This window comes from Mesoplodon bidens, assembly GCF_964165515.1.
Source record: "Mesoplodon bidens genome assembly, chromosome: 7".
NCBI classification, from domain to species: domain Eukaryota; kingdom Metazoa; phylum Chordata; class Mammalia; order Artiodactyla; family Ziphiidae; genus Mesoplodon; species Mesoplodon bidens.
In genome coordinates, this window is record NC_138164.1 from 115,297,862 (window position 1) to 115,318,919 (window position 21,058).

General features: G+C 62.9%; 1 protein-coding gene across 1 annotated transcript; it reads left to right on the forward strand.

Annotated features, from left to right (window-relative positions):
• The first annotated feature begins 7,727 nt into the window (after positions 1–7,727).
• On the forward strand, positions 7,728–17,947 carry CTSD (cathepsin D). The gene is made up of 9 exons (XM_081241532.1): positions 7,728–7,894; positions 10,012–10,171; positions 12,156–12,279; positions 12,767–12,885; positions 14,282–14,508; positions 16,175–16,297; positions 16,646–16,790; positions 16,887–16,985; positions 17,066–17,947. Exons 1-9 carry the CDS (start codon positions 7,821–7,823, stop codon positions 17,231–17,233), a joined length of 1,239 nt encoding a protein of 412 aa, XP_081097658.1. The 5' UTR covers positions 7,728–7,820; the 3' UTR covers positions 17,234–17,947.
• Positions 17,948–21,058: the final 3,111 nt, after the last annotated feature.

Below are 21,058 nucleotides of genomic sequence, written 5' to 3' on the forward strand. Positions count from 1 at the left end.
GCCCATCATCCCTCTGCCCACACCCCCACTCTCCCCACCTCGGGGGCTTCTCTGCATCCCTGGAGCTCACTGCTCTCCATCCCACCCGGGCAATTTTTTTTTTTTTTTTTTTTTTTTTTTTGCTATGTTGGGCCTTTGCTGCTGCGTGCGGGCTTTTCTCTAGTTGTGGCGAGCAGGGGCTACTCTTTAGTTGCGGTGCGCGGGCTTCTCTTGTTGTGGAGCACAGGCTCTAGGTGTGCGGGCTTCAGTAGTTGTGGCTCATGGGCTCAGTAGCTGTGGCTCGCAGGCTCAGTAGTTGTGGCGCACGGGCTTAGTTGCTCCGTGGCATGTGGGATCCTCCCGGACCAGGGCTCGAGCCCGTGTCCCCTGCATCGGCAGGCGGATTCTTAACCACTGCGCCACCAGGGAAGCCCCCGACCCAGGCTCTTTGCGCACGCTGCTCCCCAAGCTCCAGAGACCCTCTTACCTGCCCCCACCCCCGGCCCACACTGTTCCAGTCCAGCTCCTGTTCACCGTTCAGGAGGGTATATGGTGGTTCTCGCCTTACCCCAGCCACATCCCCTCCATACAAGCCACAGCCTGTGACCAGGTCATGCATTGCTTGAGGACTTGGCTTGGGTCTAGCTGCCCCAGGAAAGCAGGTCTGCTTCTGTCTTGTTTATCCCCAGCGTGCAGCTCAGAGGCTGGCATCTGGGAGTGAGGGGGTTCTGTTGGAGAAAGAGGGGAGGGGTCCCGGACCACACGGGGTCGGGGCGGGGGGCACGGGGGGGGGGTGAGGCAGCATGCTGTCACCCCAGGCACCGGCCACCGCAGGCTCTGCACTCTGCCCAGGCAGGTCCCTGACATGTTGGCTCCTGGGGTCCCAAGGGCCCCAGGTGGCTACCAGCCCCCGCCCCATCCCACCTCCCCAGAGAAACCATGATGGAGGAAGGCCATGGCTCAGGGCTCAACCCTTGGGGCTGGGATGCCTGCTCCAGAGGTCTTGTGAGCCACTGGGACCCTGGTCTCCTTTTCACCAGTGCCTGGACTGAGGCCCTGAGAGACCACTGGGTATTGCCTCCATCTCAGAATCTGGGGTTTCGCAAAGCTCAGCACAGTCAACCAACTAGTGTTCATGCATGCACGATCCTCGGTAGCACGGGCCCATCTGGACGCCCCAAAGACACCTGCCCATGCAGCCAGGCCCCGCCCACAGCTCCTTGCTGGTCTAGAACCAGGCCCCGTGCTGGGCTCAGAACTGGGGGATGCTCATGGCTGGGGTGCGGGCCGTAGCAGGAGCCCACTGGGAGGGGACTCACAGGGTGACGTTTAGCCACTGTGGGCCCTGGAAGCTGTTTCTCCCCATCGTGCAGAGAACTGGACTAAGGTGCAGGGGGCAGAGGCCAGGGCAGGAGGCACTGAATGATCCTGTCCGGGGGTCAGGGTGGACGAGGGCACTTCAGCCGTGCCAGGCCCCTGCCCTGCAGGGCAGCCAGGATCCCTAGGCCCTGGACCAGGGGTAAATGTGAGCACCTATGCCCAAGCATGTACCCCCCCATCCTCCACCTGTGCCCGGGCATGTACCCCCCCCATCCTCCACCTGTGCCCGGGTACCCCCTCCTCTGCCCTGCCAGCCACTCCCAGCTCCCACCCTTACCCCACCAGTGGGTCCCTGTCCAAGATCCGCTGACCTGAAGCTAATTCCCTCCCGCGGCTCCCTGCAGCACTACTAGCCGGAGCCTAAGGCTGGGGCCCCAGGGGCTGCACCCTCCCCTTCCTCCTGGGGCCAGGGTGGCCCGGCTCTGGGGGCCTGAGGGCAGGGTGACTCAGGCCCTAGAGGTGGGCGGGGCAGTGAGGCCAGGGAGAGGCGTGACCCAGCTGCCCAGCTGCACCTCCGCCCACCTCAGGGAGGACCTGGGGACAGACCACTTCTGGCCGCATCCGTGAGCACCTTGCCCTCTCTGCCCTTCACCGTCCCTCTCAGCCGCCAGGCTCGCGGGGGCCTCATCCCTCCTTCCCTCCAGGCGCCAGGGAGCCGCAGGCTCAGAGCTTCGCACGGGGCTGGGGGCTCCGAGCCTCAGGCCAGACCCGAGCCTGGGGCAGGGAGACCGGGGCAGAGAGACCAGGGCAGAGAGCCCACTGCCCGTCTGCGCCCCCCACCCTTCACCTTGCAAACTGATGGGAGGGAGGTGAGGACAGCAGGACCAGGGGCTCCGCCGCAGCCCCACCCCGCATCTGCAGGGTCCACCACAGTGGCCTGTGGTTACCATTCGCCCTGCAGGCTGTGTGGCCTCCGGGCGTGTAGGTGTGCCGCGGAGCGCCCACCCCTCCAGTCTCAGGGACGAAGCTTCCACGGGCCGCGGGGCTTTCCTCGTGGGGCTATGGTGTCACGTTCTCCACCTGCCTCGATAGCCAGGATGTGCACCGCTGAACAGGACAGCTGGGGACCAGCTCCAGTGGACGGGACTACATGGCCCTCCAAGGGCCGGTCCCCGCTCCCTGGCACGTCCGTCTGCCCCACGTCCCAGCCACGCTTGGCTAATCCGGTGTTTCCACTGGAGCCACTCTGGAGGGTGTGTAAGGTCCCCACCTGGGATCTGACTGGCACCTTCCTGATGACAAAGGAAGATAAGCACTTTGCCTGTCTATTGGGCACCTGGTTCCCTTTGCCTGTGTGCGAAGGGTCTAGCAAATCATTCTCCTGGTTTTCTTTTCTCTGTTAGGTTGCCTTTTTATGGATTTGCTGCTCTTTTTATATTTCAGATACTAGTTGCTCATCAGATTTGTGCAATGAAAACAGTGTTTCCCTCTCTGTGGCTTGCCTCTTCACTCTCTTAACACGGTGTATTTTGAGAAACAGAAGTTATCAATCTTGATATAGACTAATTTATCATTTTTCCCCTGAGAGAGATCGATGCCCTTTTTTCTATTAATACTTTATTTTTTAGAACAGTTTTACATACACAGAAAAATTGGCAGATAGTACAGAGTTCCCATAAACTCACCTCCCCCAAACACACGCACACACACACACACACACGTGTCCGCTATTATTAATATCTTGCATTAGTGATACATTTGCTAAACTCAATGAGCCAATATTGATACATTATCATTAACCAAAGTCCACAGTTGACATTAAGGTTCACTCCTTGTGTTGTACATTCTATGGGTTTTGAGAAACCCATAATGTCCTGTATCTACACTTGAAGCCTCATACACAGAGTCCCTTAACTGCTGTAATAGTGGCTGTACTAAGTGTCTACCCATTGCTCCTCCTCCCCTCCTCCAACCCCTGGTTCTTTTATCACTGATTCTTTTACTGTCTCCATGATTTTGCCTTTTCCAGAATGTCATACAGTTGGAATCACAGAGTGTGTGGCCTTTTCAGATTACCTCCTTTCACTTACAAATAGGCATCTATGTTTCCTCTGCGTCTTTTCATGGCTTGATAGCTCATTTCTCTTTAGCGCTGAAGAATATTCCAGTCTGGATGGACCACAGTGTATTGATCCATCCCCCTAGTGAAGGGCATCTTGGTTGTTTCCCGATTTGGCAATTATGCAAAAAGCTGCTATAAACCTCTGTGTGCGGGTTTTTGTGTGGACAGAAGTTTTTAGCTCCTCTGTGTAAATACCAAGGAGCGCAATGGCTGGATCATATAGTAAGAGCAGGTTTAGTTTTTTAAGAAACCGCCAAACTGTCTTCCTCTAAAATGGCTGCACCATTTGCATGCCCACCACTGATGGATGCGAGTTCCTGTTGTTCCACATCCTCATCAGTACTTGGTGTTGTCAGTGTCCAGGTTTTGGCCACTCTGGTGGTGTGTAGAGCTATCTGGTTGATGGTTGTGTGCGTTTTTTTTTTTAATTAATTAATTAATTTGGCTGCATCGGGTCTTAGTAGCAGCGCGTGGGTTTCTCTCTAGTTGTGGCGCGTGGGCTCTAGAGCACGTGGGCTTAGTCGCAGCATGTGAGATCTTAGTTCCCGGACCAGAGACTGAACCTGTCCCCTGCATTTGAAGGCAGATTCTTAACCACCGGACCACCAGGGAAGTCCCTCTGGTTGCCATTTTAACGTGCATTTCCCTGCTGACGTGAATGTCTCTCCACGGGCTTCTCTGTCCTCTGGATTTCTCCTTTGGTGGGGCGTCTGATCTTGCGCACTTGCTGACTGTTGGGTTTCAAGAGTTTTCACGTCTTTTGGATGCCAGCCCTTCTCTTCTCATTCTCCTAATCCTGTCTGTCTTTTTTTACAGATTTGGTGGGTTTTGTGCATTTCCTATTTAAAAAACAAATCTTTGTTGGTTTCAAGATCATGAAGGCGGCCTCCTTTGTCGTTTTCCCCCTGATGCATTTACCACTAATCTAACTGACCTAAGGAAGTTACCAACTTCCTAACCCACCTGGAGTTTTGACAGCTGCGTGTGGTGTGAGGGAGGGATGGAGGCCCTCCCATCCCGCTGCGCGTCCATTGAGAAGAGAGCCTTCCCCGCCCCGCACTTCAGTGCAGGGCCCCCCCCTCGGCTCCCCCATCGGTTTGCCTGGCTTTGCATCAGCACCACACTGCCTTGGTCACCGGGTCTCCCCAAGAGCTGCTCCGTCCGAAACCTCACTGCTGCCACTTTGGTGAAACTGCTCTCCTCCAGGCCGAGCCACTAAGTCCCGTGGTCGGTGCAGAGTCCCATCCTGCACCCGGCCCATAGGTGGGCCACAACCCTCCTTGTACTTTTTACTTGGCATCCAGGCACTCCTCCTGTCCCCAGCTGCTCCTGCTGTCTCCTTTGCTGGTTCCCCCTCAATTCTCTCACCACATAAAGCTGGGAGCCTTCAGGCAACTCTCCTAGCATCTGATCTCACTGTTTAGAAAGTGCCGAGTGTTGATGACGCTCAAGTTTCTGTCTCAGCTTGGATCTCTCTCCTCAACTCCCAACCCCAGTAGCTGCAGCCACTCAGCAGTGCCACTGCGTGTCCCCCGGGCATCATGCCAATGTCACAAACATCTGAAACGGAGCTCCCCGTCTTCCTCCCCGGTCCCTCCTCCCGCACCCGTTCCCATCTTGGCTGATAACATGCCATCCTTCTGGCTGTTTTGGACACACCTGAGTCAGTGTTAATCTCTCCACTGCACACCATTTTTCCGATCCATCAGGATATCCTACAGGCTCTGGCTCAAAAGTGCATCCCGAATCTGGCTGCTTCTCACAGCCTCCTTGGCCACCGCCCCGGTACAGGCCACCTGAGCCCCCCACGTGGATGGTGGCCCCAGCCTCCCAGCTAGTCTACTGTCGCCCTTCCTCCCTCCCCTTGCTCTGCAGGGCAGCCAGAGTGGTGCTGCTCAGAACCCTCCAGCTCATCCCACCCGGGGTCCTCTCGGTGACGGGACGTCCAAGTGACCTGGCAGGGAAGCTCCACTCTGACCCCTGATCTCATCTCTTCGGCCCGCTCTGCCTGTGCTCAGCTGACTTAACGTGCTTGCACGAGGCTTCTTCGATTGCAACACCCCCTTCCTGTCACTTGCTGTCCCTCCCCTGCCCTGACTTTCCCTTCATCATCTCCTTACAGTGACCTGTGGAAGCAGCCTTTTTATCTTCCGTCTGTCTCCCCTGCCTGGAGTATAAACTCCACAAAGGCAGGAATCCTGTTTTGTTCCCATGATTTCCACAGCACCCAGAGCTTGCCTGGCATGCGGTTGGTGCTCCATAATCACATGTTGGGAGGGGAAAGTGGATGCACAGTGTCCCAGAGGGGCTGACCCACGAGATGCCGAGTGGAGGTCAAAGGGAGGGGCTGCTCCACCTCAAAGTGGAGGTCAAAGGGAGGAGCCCCCAGAAGGGGTTACTCTTCTCCACCCACCTGGGCAGGACACCCTGCCCACACACACATCTGGACCTGGGCTCTCCCTCCTGGAGCATGAAGGGTTGGGCTGGGGACCAGCACAGAGAGCATCTCTGCTCTGTAATAAATGGACAGATGGCCTCTGCAGGGGGTGAGGGCCTCTCCACCCTTTGGGCCAGCAGAGGGTCCCTTCTCAGCAGCCCCCTGCTGCCTTCAGGGAAAAACCAAGGGTGTCAGCTTGGCTCCCACCAGCTCGGGTCAGACACAACTGGCTGCCGTGTCAAGCTTCTGGCCCCCCCGACCATCCACACTGCCTCCTGCCCAGACCCCCGCAGGGGCCTCAGAAATGCCTCTGAAGAAGAAGACACTCTGAACGTGTGTTTTCTCAGACGTCTGCCTCTAAGCACCACAGGTACACACTATTACGTCCCCACTGGACATCAGGACCCGCATGGTGACCCAGGGGACACCAGCTGGGACCCCTTCCACTGTATGCCAGACTCCAGCCCACCCAGGGCCTGGCTGACCTCTCCAAGATACTGGCCTGCCGGGAAGGAGGGGATAACGCCTGGTGCAAGGGCCCCACTTCTGGGCCTGTACGGAGGACAGCCCCGAGGGCCCGGGGCTAGATTCCGAGGGCAAGGATGTGTGCCTGCTTTGCTCCCGGCTAGTCCTCATATCTAGAACCAGAGCAGGGAACCCAGTACTTATGTGATGGCTGGGTACGGAGGTAGGGCGAGGCGGGGGTCACTCACCTGGAGCCATCAGGCTGACGGGCGTGGAGGCGGTGATGGTGGCCGAGGTCAGGGTTCTGGTTTATTTAGTGGTTACAGAAAAGACGGGAATTCTAACCCTGCCTCTGTGAGCCACAGACCCTCAGTTTGCTCCCCTTTAAGTGGGGGCGCTGGGAGGACCACTCATGAAAAAGTGCCCTGGGCGAGTCCCCTTGTGAAGGTTCCTCATTGTTCACATCCTGCACAAATGTCACCTCCTCAGAGAGGCCTGCCCCTCACAGCAGTCACTTCCTAGCACATTCTCCTGCTTAATTTCCTTCTTAACATGACCTTCTCTGAAATGACCTGTCCAAATTCCTTTCGTCTATAACGCCCACCCCTCCTCTGGCTGGGACTGAGGATCTGGCCCTCTCCTTGGGTAGCAGGCTGGGCAGGAAGGAATGGATGCTGACCGGCTCACTGTGGCTTCAGTCAGGGCTGAGCACTGGCCAGAGCAAGGGACTCACTCTCCTACCCCTGAGGCTCGTAAAAACTGATCAGGAGTGCCTGCAGCTGAGACCTCCTTCCCTTCCCGCCACCTCCTCCCCACCCCCCCGCCCTCCGCCAGCATCCTTTGAGATTTGGGGCCTGGTGGGGACGGTGCCGGTGCCGGGTTACACAGGAAGGAGGGCCCAGGGTGACCCGGGCAGGGCCAGGCCAGGTGCTGCTCTGGGGAGGGGTACTGGGGGGTGGGAGGGTTGTGGACACGTGGAGAGGGAGGATGAGGGTGGCTGGAGCCTCCAGAGGGGGTACCTGGGAGACTCCCAGGGTGAAGGAAGAGTGGGAGGGACAGGGGCGCCCCGAGAGGGAGGAGGGGGAGGGGGAGGATGGAGCAGGGAACCCTGCACAACCGCGCGCCTGGGGCGGGGAAGGAGCCGCGGCTCCGGGGACCTCGCCCGGCTAAGGTGTCCAGGGGTGGCGGGGGGTCCCAGGCCCCGTCCCCTTCTGCCCCGGCCGGGTCTCTGTAATTCTCGGGGGGGGGTCAGGGCGGGGCCCGAGTGGGACGGACGGCGAGCGTATCCCCGCCCGCCGTGCGTAGGCCCGAGCCGGAGAGTCTGTTACGGGCCCAGGGTCGCCCCGCCCCGGTCCCGCCCCCGCGCCGCTGCCGGCGGCCCACGTGATCAGCCGGGTGCAAACAAGCCGGTCAGCTGACCCGGCCCGACTGCGCCGTCATCCCGGCTATAAGCACGCGACCTCCCGGGCTGTCCGCTCTGACCGGATCGCCGCCGCCATGCAGACCCCCTCCCTGCTGCTGCTGCTGCTCGCCCTCGGCCTCCTGGCCGCGCCCGCCGCAGCGCTCGTCAGGTGAGCCCCGCAGCTCGCGCGCCCCGGTGACTCTCGGGCACCCCCTGAGCGCCCCGCGCGGGATGCGGCTCTGCCGCCCCCGTGGACTCCTGCAGGGTCCACCCTCGGGCGGGGCGGGGAGACCTCTGCAGGTGCGGGGCTCGCCCAGAACCCCCGCCAGCCCCGCGACCCTTCCTCTCTACCACCGTGGGGTCGGCCTTGGGAGGACCGGAGGAAGCAGGAGGGAGGGCGGCTGCGACTGGGAGCCGATCCAGCGTCCCCAGGACAGGTAGGGTGGGAGCCTGTACTTAGGGCCCGCTCTCGGGTGGAAGTCAGGAAACCGAGGGGTAGGCCCAGGAGCCCGCTGAACCTGGACAAGTCATTTCCCTGCCTGGGGTCCCCTTTACTAGATGTGAACTGGTTGTGGTCCCACCTGGTTTGTCCCATGAGATCTTACCACAGGTCCTGGGCCGGCTGGGAGACCCTCTGGGCACCAGGAGACCCACACGTCCCGGAGTCCAGAGGGAGTCGGCCTAAGGAGTGGGTCTGGGAGAACGGCCCAGCTGGCACCAGGCTGTGGGCGGCTCCCCCCACCCTGGGGCTGGGGCTCTATCGCAGCAACACCAGCTGCCCCCAGTAAGGACCATGCCCTACTCAGGCCTGGGGGGCTCCACTGGGCCCAGTGACTCCACGGACTATCAGGCCTGGTCCAGGGCTGTGCCATGCTGTGTCAGCTAGACGGAGGGTCCCCCCACCCTCCCGGCCTTGCAAGGCAGCCTGCTCGCCCAGCAGGGGAGGGGTGCGGTGGGCCCCCCCTTTCCTGCCCCTACCCTTGGCCCCCCGGGGCCTTTGTGCTCGGCCTGGGCAGGCGTGCTTCCACCTCTGTTGTGGGCCTTTGCCTGTGGGCAGGTGGGTGAGGTCTCAGGACTGCAGGAGCTGGCTGGGGCCAGAGCGGACCGAGCCTTGCCGAAGGGCTGGCTTGTGTGGGCTCCTGAGTGGGCGCCTCTGTGCGCTGTGGCCTGGGGGCGAGTAGTCCCAGCTGGAGCAGTTGTGGCGGAGCTCCTGCAGGCCTGAGCCTGCCCTGGCCTCACCCCCAGGCCCTCCCCCGGGGGTGGACGGTAGTGGGGAAGGAAGCCTGGGGCCTCTTGGGGCAGGGCAGCTGAACCCCAGCCCTTCACATCTCCCAATCCTATGGGACCGCTGGCACCTGTTTCCTTAGTTGCTGGAGGGCGTGTCCCTCCCTGCCCCCAGGCAAGAACCTCAGGCTCTTCCAGCCTATCCGCTTTTAGGCAAGAGGCAAAGACCCATCTTCCTGGAGCACACCCTTGGCCTGCTAGGAAGAGCCAGTTGTGACCTTGAACTCGAAGATCCCCAGGGCTGGGAAGACAGTTCATCCAGTAGCTCTGTTTGGTCCGGTGGCTCTCTTCTTCCACCTCCTGGGGCGGGTTCAGACCCCTGGGGAGCCGGGGAGCTGGGGATGGAGAAGGGCCCCTCACTCTGTTCCCTGCTGACAGAACCCCCTACTCCCTCCTGCTGGGTGGGCCACCCAGGCTGGCGTGTGTGCTGGGAAGGGTGCTCCAGGCGGGGGCACTGGGGCTTGCGTGGAGGAAGGCAGGCCTGGAAGCCCCCGCCTCCAGGGTCCAGGCGCCATCCTTGCCCTCCTTCGGCCTGTGTGGGGAGAGAGCCGCTGGGCTCAGTGCGGCCTGTGGTGAGGACTGCAAGGAAATGGGGTCATGTGAGGGGGACTGGGGGGTGGGCAAGGAGGGCTTCTCGGAGGGGGTGGCCTGGAAGTCCCATCTGACGGGCAGGAGGTGGCCACCCCATAAGTCAGGTGGGTAAACTGGGACCATCTCAACGTGGGGTCTGCGTGGAGAGTGGCAGGTTTGGCCAGAGGGCTAGGCAAATGGGACTCCACGGAGGGCTTTGGGCAGACTTGACAGGTGACCACTGACACCCTCATAGCCCGCACTGGTCAGAAGAGACCAGAGCGGGCCCAGAGTAGGGATTGTGGGGTGCAGGTGTTTGGGGGGGCGGTTGGAACAGGCGTGTTGGGCCTCCAGCTTGGATGTGGGTGTGGGAGCGTTCAGGTGGGGTGGCAGCCAGCCGGCCCTGACGAGCCCGGACCCCTGTCTTGACAGGATTCCACTGCACAAGTTCACATCCATCCGCCGGACCATGTCGGAAATGGGGGGCCCCATGGAAGACCTGATCGCCAAGGGCCCCATTTCAAAATACTCCCAGGGGGTGCCCACTGTGACCCAGGGGCCCATTCCTGAGATTCTCAAGAACTACATGGATGTGAGTTTTGGTGGGAGCGGGGGGTCGGCCTGGGGCTGGGGCAGCGGGTTGACTACGAACACAGTTGTAGGCAGGGGCTGGCTCTTAAGACAAGTTCTGTGAGCCAGCGCGGATTTTGGTGAAATACTCGTGTTCTCAGCCCCCAGTGGTTTTGGGGGCTTCAGCTGCGTGGTATGGGGGAGGGGCTTCTGCTCAGCCACGCCCTTCGCCATGGGCGCTGCCCACAACCCCCTCCAGACTGAGGGCTCTGACCTCCCGCGTCCTCCCCAGCTCCCCTGCCCATCCTGGTCCTCGTTCCGTGGGGGCTGAGAGGGTTGACTGGAGTGGCCCTGGCATCTCCCTGACGTCTTCCCCACGTGCCGCCAGCCATCAGCTCAGAGCTGGGCCGGCGTCTTCACCCTGGTGGTCAGCCTGGGGGGAGCTGCAACAGCCTCTACGGATGAAGGCGCAGGGCACGGCACGGAGTAGCCCAGAATCGGGCCCAGGCCTGCCCGAGAGTCTGTGGGCGGGGGCCTGGGGGTCCCTGAGCTTGGATCGCCTGTGTGCCCAGGCGGCACTAACTGCCCTGGAGCTCCTGTGCCCTTGCCCATTCTGCTGGAAGGCCTGGGGCAACCTGTGGCCTAGTCCCTGGGCCCTACCTTCCTCTTCAGTCAGCGGCCAGTCCTTATGCCCACTGCTCGTTGAGGGGGAGACAGGCTCAGAGGTGGAACATTCTGGAAGCTACACAGCAAGCTGGGGTCAGGTCCTGGGCCCCAGCCTGGTACCTCTGGGGCTGCCCAGGTGACATCCTCTTCGCACCCCCTACCCCCGGGGTCTTGGGAGGCCAGCTCCTTGCTGCCATCCATCCTCTGGTCCACTTAGGGTTGGGACGGGTGGGCTTGCTCTCTGTCCTGCCTGGCTGGAGCCCCAGCCGTGCTAGGAAGCTGTGGCCTCACAGGCATGTGATCAGTCTGGTCAGAGGGCCATCTGCCTGGGGCCTGACGGACCAGTTCCTAGTTCCTGTCCCCCCAGCACACACACACACACATACATACATACATACACACACACACACACACACACACACACACAATGGAGATTTGCTGAGTCATTCACTGCCCCCCCCTGCCCCCCCTCAAGTCTGGACACTTCTGTCGGGTCATGAGTCAGCGGCTGCCAAAGTGGCCGGCAAGAGATGACTGGAGGGGTCGGAGCCAGAATCCTGCAGCAACTGGTGGCCCAGCCTCCCTCCCTGGGGAAGGGAGTGCCCAGGAGGCAAGGTCCAGATGACTCCAGACAAAAACGCCCACGTTCTCTGACTTGCGAGAGGGCCAAAGTCAGGGTTTCCCTTGGAGGCTCCAAGGGTCACGTGCCCCCTTCATGCTCACCTGAGCCCTTGGTCAGCACCTGGGCCTCCCCCGGGGCAGCCTCTGCTGCCGTGTATACAGATGGGAACACTGAGGCCCAGAGCAGTGAAGGCAGCATGGCTGGCAGTGAGGGACTCAGCCTGCGCCCTTGGCCTCTGCTGTGGATCTTCTCCCCTCGGCCACCTAAATCCCTCTGCCTGGGGGCCCTCCAGGCTTGGCCCCGTGGGGCAAGGGCCCATGGAACCTGAGGCCCCAGAGTCAGGCCCTGACTTGACCCTTATGCTGGTAGGAGGTCTTCCCTCCTGGGGCCCTGGACCCGTGAATCACAGAGGGTCTTCAGGCAGGCATTTCAACCCTCTCGTGACACTGACTCCACTGCTGGTTTTGGGTCTTTCACATGGGGTGGTCGTCCCCCAGCTCACATGGTCAGGCAGGGGCGGGGTGGTCCCCAGGGTCCCTGGAACCCGAAGTGCCCATGGGTACCAGGACCAAGGGCTCGGGAGGGGCAGGTGGGGGTGGGCAGCCGAGGCAGCGGGTCTGACCCTGGGCCCCTCCCCTGGCCCAGGCCTTCTCTGGGCCCCGTGGGGAGGTGAGGGTGCCCCTTGCACTAGCCCTGACAGACCCTACCTCCCACCCAGGCCCAGTACTATGGGGAGATCGGCATCGGGACGCCCCCGCAGTGCTTCACGGTGGTCTTCGACACCGGCTCTTCCAATCTGTGGGTCCCATCTATCCACTGCAAACTGCTGGACATCGCCTGCTGTAAGTCAGCCTGTCCCACGCCTCTCCCTGGTGGCCAGAGGGAGACTGAGGGCTGGGCCCAGCCACTGCCTGCCATGGACACGGGAGGGTAGGGGCCCTGTGGAGGGGCATGCAGCCCTCCGTCCCTCTCCCGCATGTGCTCTCCCCGCGGGCACTAGGGGTCAGCTGTCCAGCCTCAGCCCACCTCCTCCAGTTCTGGGGCGTACCGGTGGACAGGCGCAGACCTCTGGTGGCCCTGTCCTGGCACCTCTTGGGCAACTCGCAGCTCCCACCTCTCGGCCACACCAGACAGGCTTCCCTCCCTGGGGTCTCCACCCTTGCTCGCATCTGGGCTGGGACCGTGAGAGCCAAGGATGGAGCGAGTTGTGGGCCAGACCACCCGCCCCTGGAGGGTGGCTTGGTGGACGGGCTGCAGCAGGCGGTGGGGGTGCCCAGCGGGTCTGGTCGTGGCCCAGCGGGCAGCCTGACGGGCTTCTGGCTGGTGCAGGGACCCACCACAAGTACAACAGTGGCAAGTCTAGCACGTACGTGAAGAACGGCACTTCCTTCGACATCCACTACGGCTCAGGCAGCCTCTCCGGGTACCTGAGCCAGGACACCGTGTCGGTGAGTCCGTCTCTGGGCTGCTACCCTTGGAGGGGGTTCGCCCTCCTAACCCCAGGGCAGGGGTCTGTGCCAGCTCCCCAGAGGGGCTCTTTAGTTCGGGAGGCGAGCAGTGGTCAGCTGAGCGAGGGGCCTGGGGCTTCAGCTTGAGTAAAGGCCCAGAGGTGGGGCAGCTCAGTGTGCTTGGTGGTGAGGAAGTGGTAGTGGGACGGGGACGGGCTGGGCGACAGCTGGGAGATTGGAAGGGAAAGCGGGCAGAGAACCACTGAGGCACAGGTGTAAGAGCGCCGGGCGCGGCTCTGGGACCAGGACCCCCGCGGGTGATTAGTGGTGAGGCCCCTGGCTACGGAGCCGGGTGGAAGAGCCGGTGGGAAGATGGGGTCCCGTGCTGCCGTGTTGGCTTTGAGATGCCGTTCGGTGATGGGGTCAGGCATGGCCGGGGTTCCTGCAGCTGGAGCTGCTGGCAGGGGGGAACCTGCAGAGGATGCTGGGCGGGGAGCAGGCAGCAGCCGGGGGTGCTGGGGGGCAGGGGGCGCCCGCAGGACGTGCCCGCCTCCCCCGGGGAGGGCTGAGGGGCCCTTGTGGGCTCTGCCCGTGCCCCTGCGCCTCTCACGAGCTCTGGGGTGGAGCTGCTGGGGCCAGACCGCAGGAGGGGCCCGGGCTGGGAGTTGTAGAGGAAGAGGAACAAAGCAGAAGATGGTCCCCTCCCAGCCCCCAGCCCCAGGAAGGCCGCAGAGCGAACTGCAATACTTGGATGGGGGAATGGCAGAGGCGTGGGGGGAGGGTCAGGGGCACTGTGGTTCCCTGCGGGCCACCCCTCCGCCTCCTTATCTGCCTGCCCAGGTTTATGTGCAGGGGCCCCTCCGCCAGGTTCTCTCTGGGCCTGAGATGGGATGTCACCCAGCACGTTCCCCTCCTAGGTTCAGCCCAAACAGCCGTTTCTTCCCACATCCTGTGCTGTCTTTATCTGCAGCTCCTGGTGGGCGGGGGTGGGGGGCGCGGCCTTGAGTCCTGGGTCGGGTCACGGGTTCCCCAAGGGCAGGAACAGGCCGGAAGGGAGAGCTGTGGGTGGGAAAGCCTGAGCTCACAACCCCACCCTCCCTACTCCCTCCGTTGCATCTATCCTTGAAATATTCCTGGCAGAGTGTGGGCCCCACACCCCCGTTGTCCCCACCTGTGTCCGGCCTGGGGTCGCCAGCCCTTTCTCCTGGGTCCTCTGCCCTTCTTGAGTCTCCTGTGTGCTACATGACAGGCACCGACTGAGCTGGGTTTTGTAGCCGTGGCTGCCCTCGCAGGGACGCCCTCGCAGGGACGGGAGGTGATGGGCCACCCAGGGCCCAGCGTTGAGCTTGGCGGTCCACGTGACCCACTGACTCCTCCCCCCCGCCGTGGCCCTCAGGTGCCCTGTAAATCAGGGTTGTTGAGCCTGGGCAGCATCAAGGTGGAGAGGCAGACCTTCGGGGAGGCCACCAAGCAGCCGGGCATCACCTTCATCGCAGCCAAGTTTGACGGCATCCTGGGCATGGCCTACCCCCGCATCTCCGTGAACAACGTGGTCCCTGTCTTTGACAACCTGATGCAGCAGAAGCTGGTGGACAAGAACATCTTCTCCTTCTACCTGAACAGGTGGGGCGGGGCGAGTCCCTGTCATGCCGGCCCTTCCCGTGCCCACCTGCCGGGCACTGGGTCACAGCTCCTGACCTCTGACTGCAGGATGGGTTGGCGCCCTCTCACAGACGGACAGGCAGCCCCTCCAGAAGGCTGTGTCTCCCCGGGGTCTGGGATCTTGGAGAGCCAGAGCTGGGCCGGGGTCTTGGCAGGGTTCCCTCCCACGCCAGTCTGCCTACCGTTCCCGGGCCTGGTGATGGGCAGATGTGGTCTTAGCCCCCGGGTCATTTTCGGCCCACAGGGGACCAGGCCACGAGCCTCAATCTGTGACAGGAGTTCTGGAGGCAAGAGGGCCAGGGTTTTCCTGCGGGGGTGACCTCGGGGAGGGCTTGGGGCGATGTCACGCGGGAGGCCTCCACAGGGGTGCTGCCGGCGGGGGGTGGTCCTTGGGAAGGGGTCTCACTCTTCCAGCTCCTGGCCTCCTCCCAGGACGACAGTGTTGCAGGCCTTGAGAGGGAGCCCCAGACAGGAGGGGAGCTGCAGCTGTGCTGAGGGTGAGGCTGTGGGCAGGGCGTGAGCCGGGCGGCCGCTGCCCTGAGCTGCTCCTTGTCACTGAGCCCTACGTGCCCGCCCACCCCGGAGTCTGACCCCGGGCATTTCTGGCGGAATTCCAGCCCAGAGCCCTCGGCCTGGCCTCTGTGTGGAAACTGCCTTCTGTCCCGTGCTAGGTCAGTGGCAAATACTCAGTAGCTACTTGGGGCCGAGCCACCTGCTAGATGCTGGGGTGCAGGTGAACAGGTGGGGCCTTTCCCCCTGAGTTCTTGGGTCCAGAGGAGGCAGACGAGGTACACCGGACCCGGGAGATCAGCCAGGCCTGGGACTGGGGATGGGTGGCCCAGCGCTGTGACTCCCCGGGTGATGGGCTGAGGCAGGAAGTGGGGGGTGGATGGCTTGCAGGGGCAGGGCTGAGGGTGAGGAGGGGCACTGGAGGTGTGATCTGCTTTCCACACAGTGGGTTTTGGAGGTGACAGGAGGTGGAGGCCACAGTGGTGGCGGAAGGACAAGTTCAGCAAGGCGTTTCTGAGTGCTGGGGACAGCCAGGCAGACGATGCTGAGCTCAGAGTATTAATATAAGTGTAAATAAGAGGTGGGGAGAGTCAAAAGCTGAGATCCGAAGGGGGAGCAAGTCATGGAAGGATCTGGATGGAGGGCATCCTCGGGAGCAGCAGGTGCAAAGGGCCTGGGGCAGGAACAGCTGGCTCAGCTTCTCTCAGGGTTGCCGGCACCTCCTCCTGGAAGCCCTTGGTTTTTCTTCCAGGCAGGTAAGGTCCCTGCTCCTGGAGCTGTTAGCATTCGTGTCCCCATCTGCCTGCTGGCCTGACCCTGGCCGTCCTCAGCTGGCAGACCAGGAGTCCAGAGGCCCAAGCAGGATCTCTTCTGCTCAGGATGGGGCTTGGCCTGCGGTCCACCCTGGGTGTAGGATCAGAGCCCCTCCCCCCTTCTGGATACTTCCACCCCTGCCCGCCCAGGAAGAGTCCTGCTCTGGGGCACCTTCTGAGATCGATCCTCCCATCCCTGATTTCTGACCTGGTCCCAGCCTGTGCCTATCCACCCAGTCCTCAGGCTGGACGCCTGGTGCAGGGGTGGGCAGGGCAGCAGACTCCGTCCTTCCTTCCCCCGCCAGGGACCCAAATGCGCAGCCCGGGGGTGAGCTGATGCTGGGCGGCACTGACCCCAAGTACTACAAAGGCTCGCTGATCTACCACAACGTCACACGCATGGCCTACTGGCAGGTCCACATGGACCAGTGAGTACTAGGTGGGGCTGCTCCCTTAGCTTCCCACGGGGCATGGCTTGTGGGGACCCTGCCCCCGGCCTCGCACTCAGCAGGGCCTTGTGGGGATGGAGGGGGGCCGGGCAGGGTGGGCCTGGACCCTGTGTCCCGCCAGCCCTAGGTGCTCTGGCCACCTTCTGGTGCCCAGCCGAGCTCTCCAGTGTCCCCTCGTCCACACGTTGCCTAGGGGACTGTTACCCTGCTCTTGGCTTCTCCAGCCGCCTCCCCTCCCACCCAACTCTCTTGCTCGGGCTGAGTCCTGCAGTGGGGGCGGGGTCTCCAGGTGGCCCTGGGAGGGGACTCACACCACCTCTGCTGCAGGGTAGACGTGGGCAGCAGCCTGACCTTGTGTAAGGGGGGCTGTGAGGCCATCGTGGACACGGGCACCTCCCTCATCGTGGGCCCCGTGGAGGAGGTGCGGGAGCTGCAGAAAGCCATCGGGGCCGTGCCGCTGATCCAGGGCGAGGTGAGCGGGCCGGCAGGGCCGGGCGGGGAGGACGGGCACCCCAGGCCGCCGTGCCCCTCCCCCCCGTACATGCAGCGTCTCCTCGTCCCCCCTTAGTACATGATCCCCTGCGAGAAGGTGTCCGGCCTGCCCCAGGTCACCATGAAGCTGGGGGGTAAAGACTACAAGCTGTCCCCAGAGGAGTACACGCTCAAGGTGAGCTGGGGACTGGGGGGTGTGGGGCGGAGCACACCCAAGGGTGCGGCTTGGGTGGTGACCTTCGCTGGCTGTCCCAGGTGTCGCAGGCTGGGAAGACCATGTGCCTGAGTGGCTTCATGGGCATGGACATCCCCCCGCCCGGCGGGCCGCTCTGGATCCTGGGCGACGTGTTCATTGGCCGCTACTATGCTGTGTTCGACCGTGACCAGAACCGGGTGGGCTTGGCCGAGGCTGCCAGGCCATAGCTGTCTCCCCTCCCGCTGGTAGAGTCCGGAGGAGGGTCGAGGAGGAGGAGGAGGCCGCACCCCTGCCCTCCCGGCCACCCTGCCACACACACACACACTCACACTTGCACTCACAGCACAGCTCTCTGGAGCCCGCCCAGGTTCCGTTCTGTGGTTTTCCCCTCCCTGGTTTTGGAAAAGCTGCCTGCTTGTCTGTCTGTCTGTCTGCTGGAGGGGCAGCTGGGGGCAGAGGCAGTGGGTGGCTGTGGTGCACAGCCTCCTTTCTCTAACTTGGAAGACCCAGCCCGCTGGGCAGCTGTGCATCCTAGGACCCCCAGCCCCGGGGTAGTTCCTTCCCCAGCCTGTGCCTCGGGGGCCTGGCCGCCCAGCACTGCCCAGCGCCAGGCTGCCCTCTTAGTCCCCCCTCCGTGCAGCTTGGGGCCCGGCGCCCTGCACTGCGGCCCCCACCCGTCTGCCCTAGACCCAGCGAGGAAGGGACCAGCTGAGGCCTGAGGATGAGCTGGAAGAAGCTGACGGGGGTGGCAGGGGACAAAAGCTAGTGCTGTGAGGCCTTGGTGGGGTCATCCTGGGGCTTGACTCCGTCGTGGAGGGCATTCCGGGCGTTCGCTGGCCTGGGGGTGGGGTAGGAGGGGAGGGGGCTGGTGCCGGCCTTCCCTGCAGCTGCCCCCTTCTTGAGTTGCCGGGAGCAAAGTTGGCATGAAAATAAACTCTCGTTGAGGCCTCTTACTGTGTGTCACCGTGTTTTGTGCTTGGCGGGGGGCGGGGGGGGGGGGTTGTGGGGAAGGAGCTGGTGTGGCTGGTCCCCCTGTCACTTCAGAGGGGGGCTGACCCACCGACCCCGAGGTGCACCTCTGGGGTTGTCCCGGGCCCAGCCTCCTGGCCGAGACGCCGCTGGTGGGGGGCTGGCTTGTATGGGGGCCTGGAGCAGTGATCGGCAGGGTGGGGCCCAGCACAGGGCTGCTTACGTGAGTGCCTGCATGGAGGCATGATTTTCAGGCCCAGGTGAGTGTCCCCCATGTTTCCTTGGAGAATGTTCCGCCAGCAGTGGGGCCCCGCAGTGTTCCCTGATCCCCCTGCACACATGATTCAGGCCTAGGAAAGAGGCCTGGTGGGGCTGGTGGCACCTGGGCAGCCTGTGTCTCATCTGGGCCTCCTCGCCAGCCTCTGGAAGCCCTATCTCTGTGTGTGTATCTCTGTGTGTGAGCCACGCTGAGGCTGGAGCAGGCCAGCCTGGGGTCCTGGGGTTGCAGGGATCCAAGTTAGGAATCCCCTCAGGCCACAGTGACTTCCTGGCTGGTCTGGCCTGTTTGGTGGGGGTAGGCGGGGGTGGTCAGGAGCAGCTGCACAGCCAGGGGGTTTTGAGGGATGAATAGGAGTTTGTGAACACTTGGTGGCGGGGCAGATTCTCCAGGAATGGGTAACTCTGGACGACTTCTTGGGACCCACCCCCTGCAGGTATAGGGGTCTGGCTGATGTGACGTTTGTCGCTATTCTGGTGACTTCTCAGCCAGCAGGGCTGTGGCTGTCACTGACCTGGCCCCAGAGGGCCCGGGGGCTGCACCCTAGAGCTGAGCCCTAGCAAGCACCTTCCAGAATTACGAGGATCAGGAACACGTGCCCGGTGTTCTCTGCACCTGAAATTCGAGCTGGGAGCAGGCAGAGCTCTGCAGGGCTGCAGGGTTTCTGGAGAGCCCCAGCAACGCTGGTGCCTGGGAGGCCCGCAGGACAGGGCTGCCAGGGAGGACGCACCCCTCCCCTCACCCCCTGTCCGTTGACCATCCCGGGCCTGCTCTCCACTCTGTCCCCCTCAGCCTCCCACCACCCGAGGCCAGCAGGGGCTCACCGACTCGTGGGCCCCTGCTCTGCTCGCCCTGCTCACCGCGACCCTCGGCTGGAGCGTCCTCCCTTCTGGAACACGGGGACGAGCGTGGTGGGATGCCCCAGACCCCTGGACACTGTGTGGGTTAGTGCAGGCCTAGCCCCCAGACCATCAGGGCATTGATGTCCTGCCCAGAGTTGGGCCAGTGCAGCCGCCCTGCGCTGCCCCCCGGAGGGCCCTATTCAGCTGGCCGGGATTCTCCAGACCCTGCAGTCTGACTCTGGGCTCAGATCCAGCTTCTGTGACCCGATCCTGAGCCTGGAGTCTCTGTCTAGGGAAGGTGGGTGACAACAGGGAACTCTTCGCGCTGGGCCTGATGGACACGATGAGGAGCCCAGCACAGGGCCTGGCGTTCGGACGCTCCAAACACTGGCTCTCGTCCTGGCTGACTCAGCCCCGCTCAGCACCAGCCCAGTGGGCTCCGGTGGGCGTTTCCCGCCTGGAGGACACCCAGCCTCGGGCTGAGCTCTCAGGAGCCCACCTGAGTCCAGCCCCTTCCCAGCGACCTGCAGCAGGCTGCTGTGGGCCGGGCGCCCTCTCCTGCTGCCTGAGGGCCAGCTGGACGCAGGGGCAGACCAGCCCGTGGGCCCCTTACAGCAGCCTGTACAGCCCTGGGCAGCGCCTGGCCCAGGGGACACCAGCTCAGACACCAGGGAGACCAGGTGGCCTAGTTCACAGGCCACTCACAAGCCTGGGAGGGTCCCTTAGGTCAGACTCAGCCTGACTGGGGTCTGGTGCCCACAGGCCAGGCCCTAAGGAAACGGGCAGTGGGGTTTGGATGAGGGAGACTGAGCCCTGGTTCCCCGCAGTCCCCATCTGCCCTCAGAGACCTGTGGGCCCCGGGCCTGGGCCCTGCTGAGGCCGTGGTCAGGGCGGGGCCAGCTTTGCTTGAGAACCCCGCCCACTTGAAGACGGTTTTATCAACATCCTTAAAGCCAGCTCTTGCGCTGCGGGGTTCCTGACCAGCCCCCAAAGAGGCTGTCCCAGGGTCAGCCAGGGGGTGGGGGCGGGGCAGGGGAGGGGCCTGGAGCGGGGGTGGGACGTGTCCAGGGACCGGGGTGCAGAGAAGGACTCAGGCTCAGAGCGAACAGAGACTGGGGAGAGGTGTTCAGAGAGGGCCCGGCACAGGCAGGCGAGCACTCCGAGGAGAAGGGGTCCCTGAGAAGGACCCAGGCTGGGAGGAGAGAGGGTCGTGGAGGGAAGGGAGGCCGGTTGAGAGGGTCAGAGCAGAGCCGGGCTTCCCGGGAGAAAGGGCTCAGAGCACAGCCTCGGGGGAGAACAGGGGTTCGAGGGAGGCGAGGGAGGGAACAGGCTGCCACACAGCAGGGCAGCTTCAGGGGGTGGCGGGGTTGGAGGGTCTGGGCTCCATGGGGGCCGGCAGGTGGGTGAAGAGGACCCAGCTCAGAGAGGGCCACTGCACAGTGAAGTGGGGACTCAGGGCGCAGCAGGGGGGCTGGGGTTTCTCCATGGCAGAGGGTATCCTTGGGACTTTTGCAGGAAGGGGAAGCCACTTGGGGGCAAGTGTCAAAGAGATAACGAAAGCAAGGTGGGCTAGACGGGGGCTGGCAGGCTGAGGCCGGGGGTGGGGGAGGGACTTGGGGGACAGAGCATCCACAGGGTGGGACGGGCGGGCTTGCAGAGAGGCATGGGCAGGTGAGTGGCCTGGACTCCAAGGAGACTGGTGTCAGAGGGGCTTGGAGAGGGACACCTGGTCCCAGGGGCAAAGGGTTCCAACAGATGAGGGGTCACAGTCTTCAAGAGTGGACTTTGGGGGGCAGCCACGTTATCGAGCGTGGAGCCCAGGGGCTCTGAGCTGGGCGCCCGTGAGTCCGATTTGGGGAAAATATGGGGGCAGGAACTCCAACGGGGGTGGGCTCAGGAAGGACAGGGCTGTGAGGGCGGCCTGGGGGCGGGGCCTCAGTCAGGGATGGGATTGCTCAGAGCTG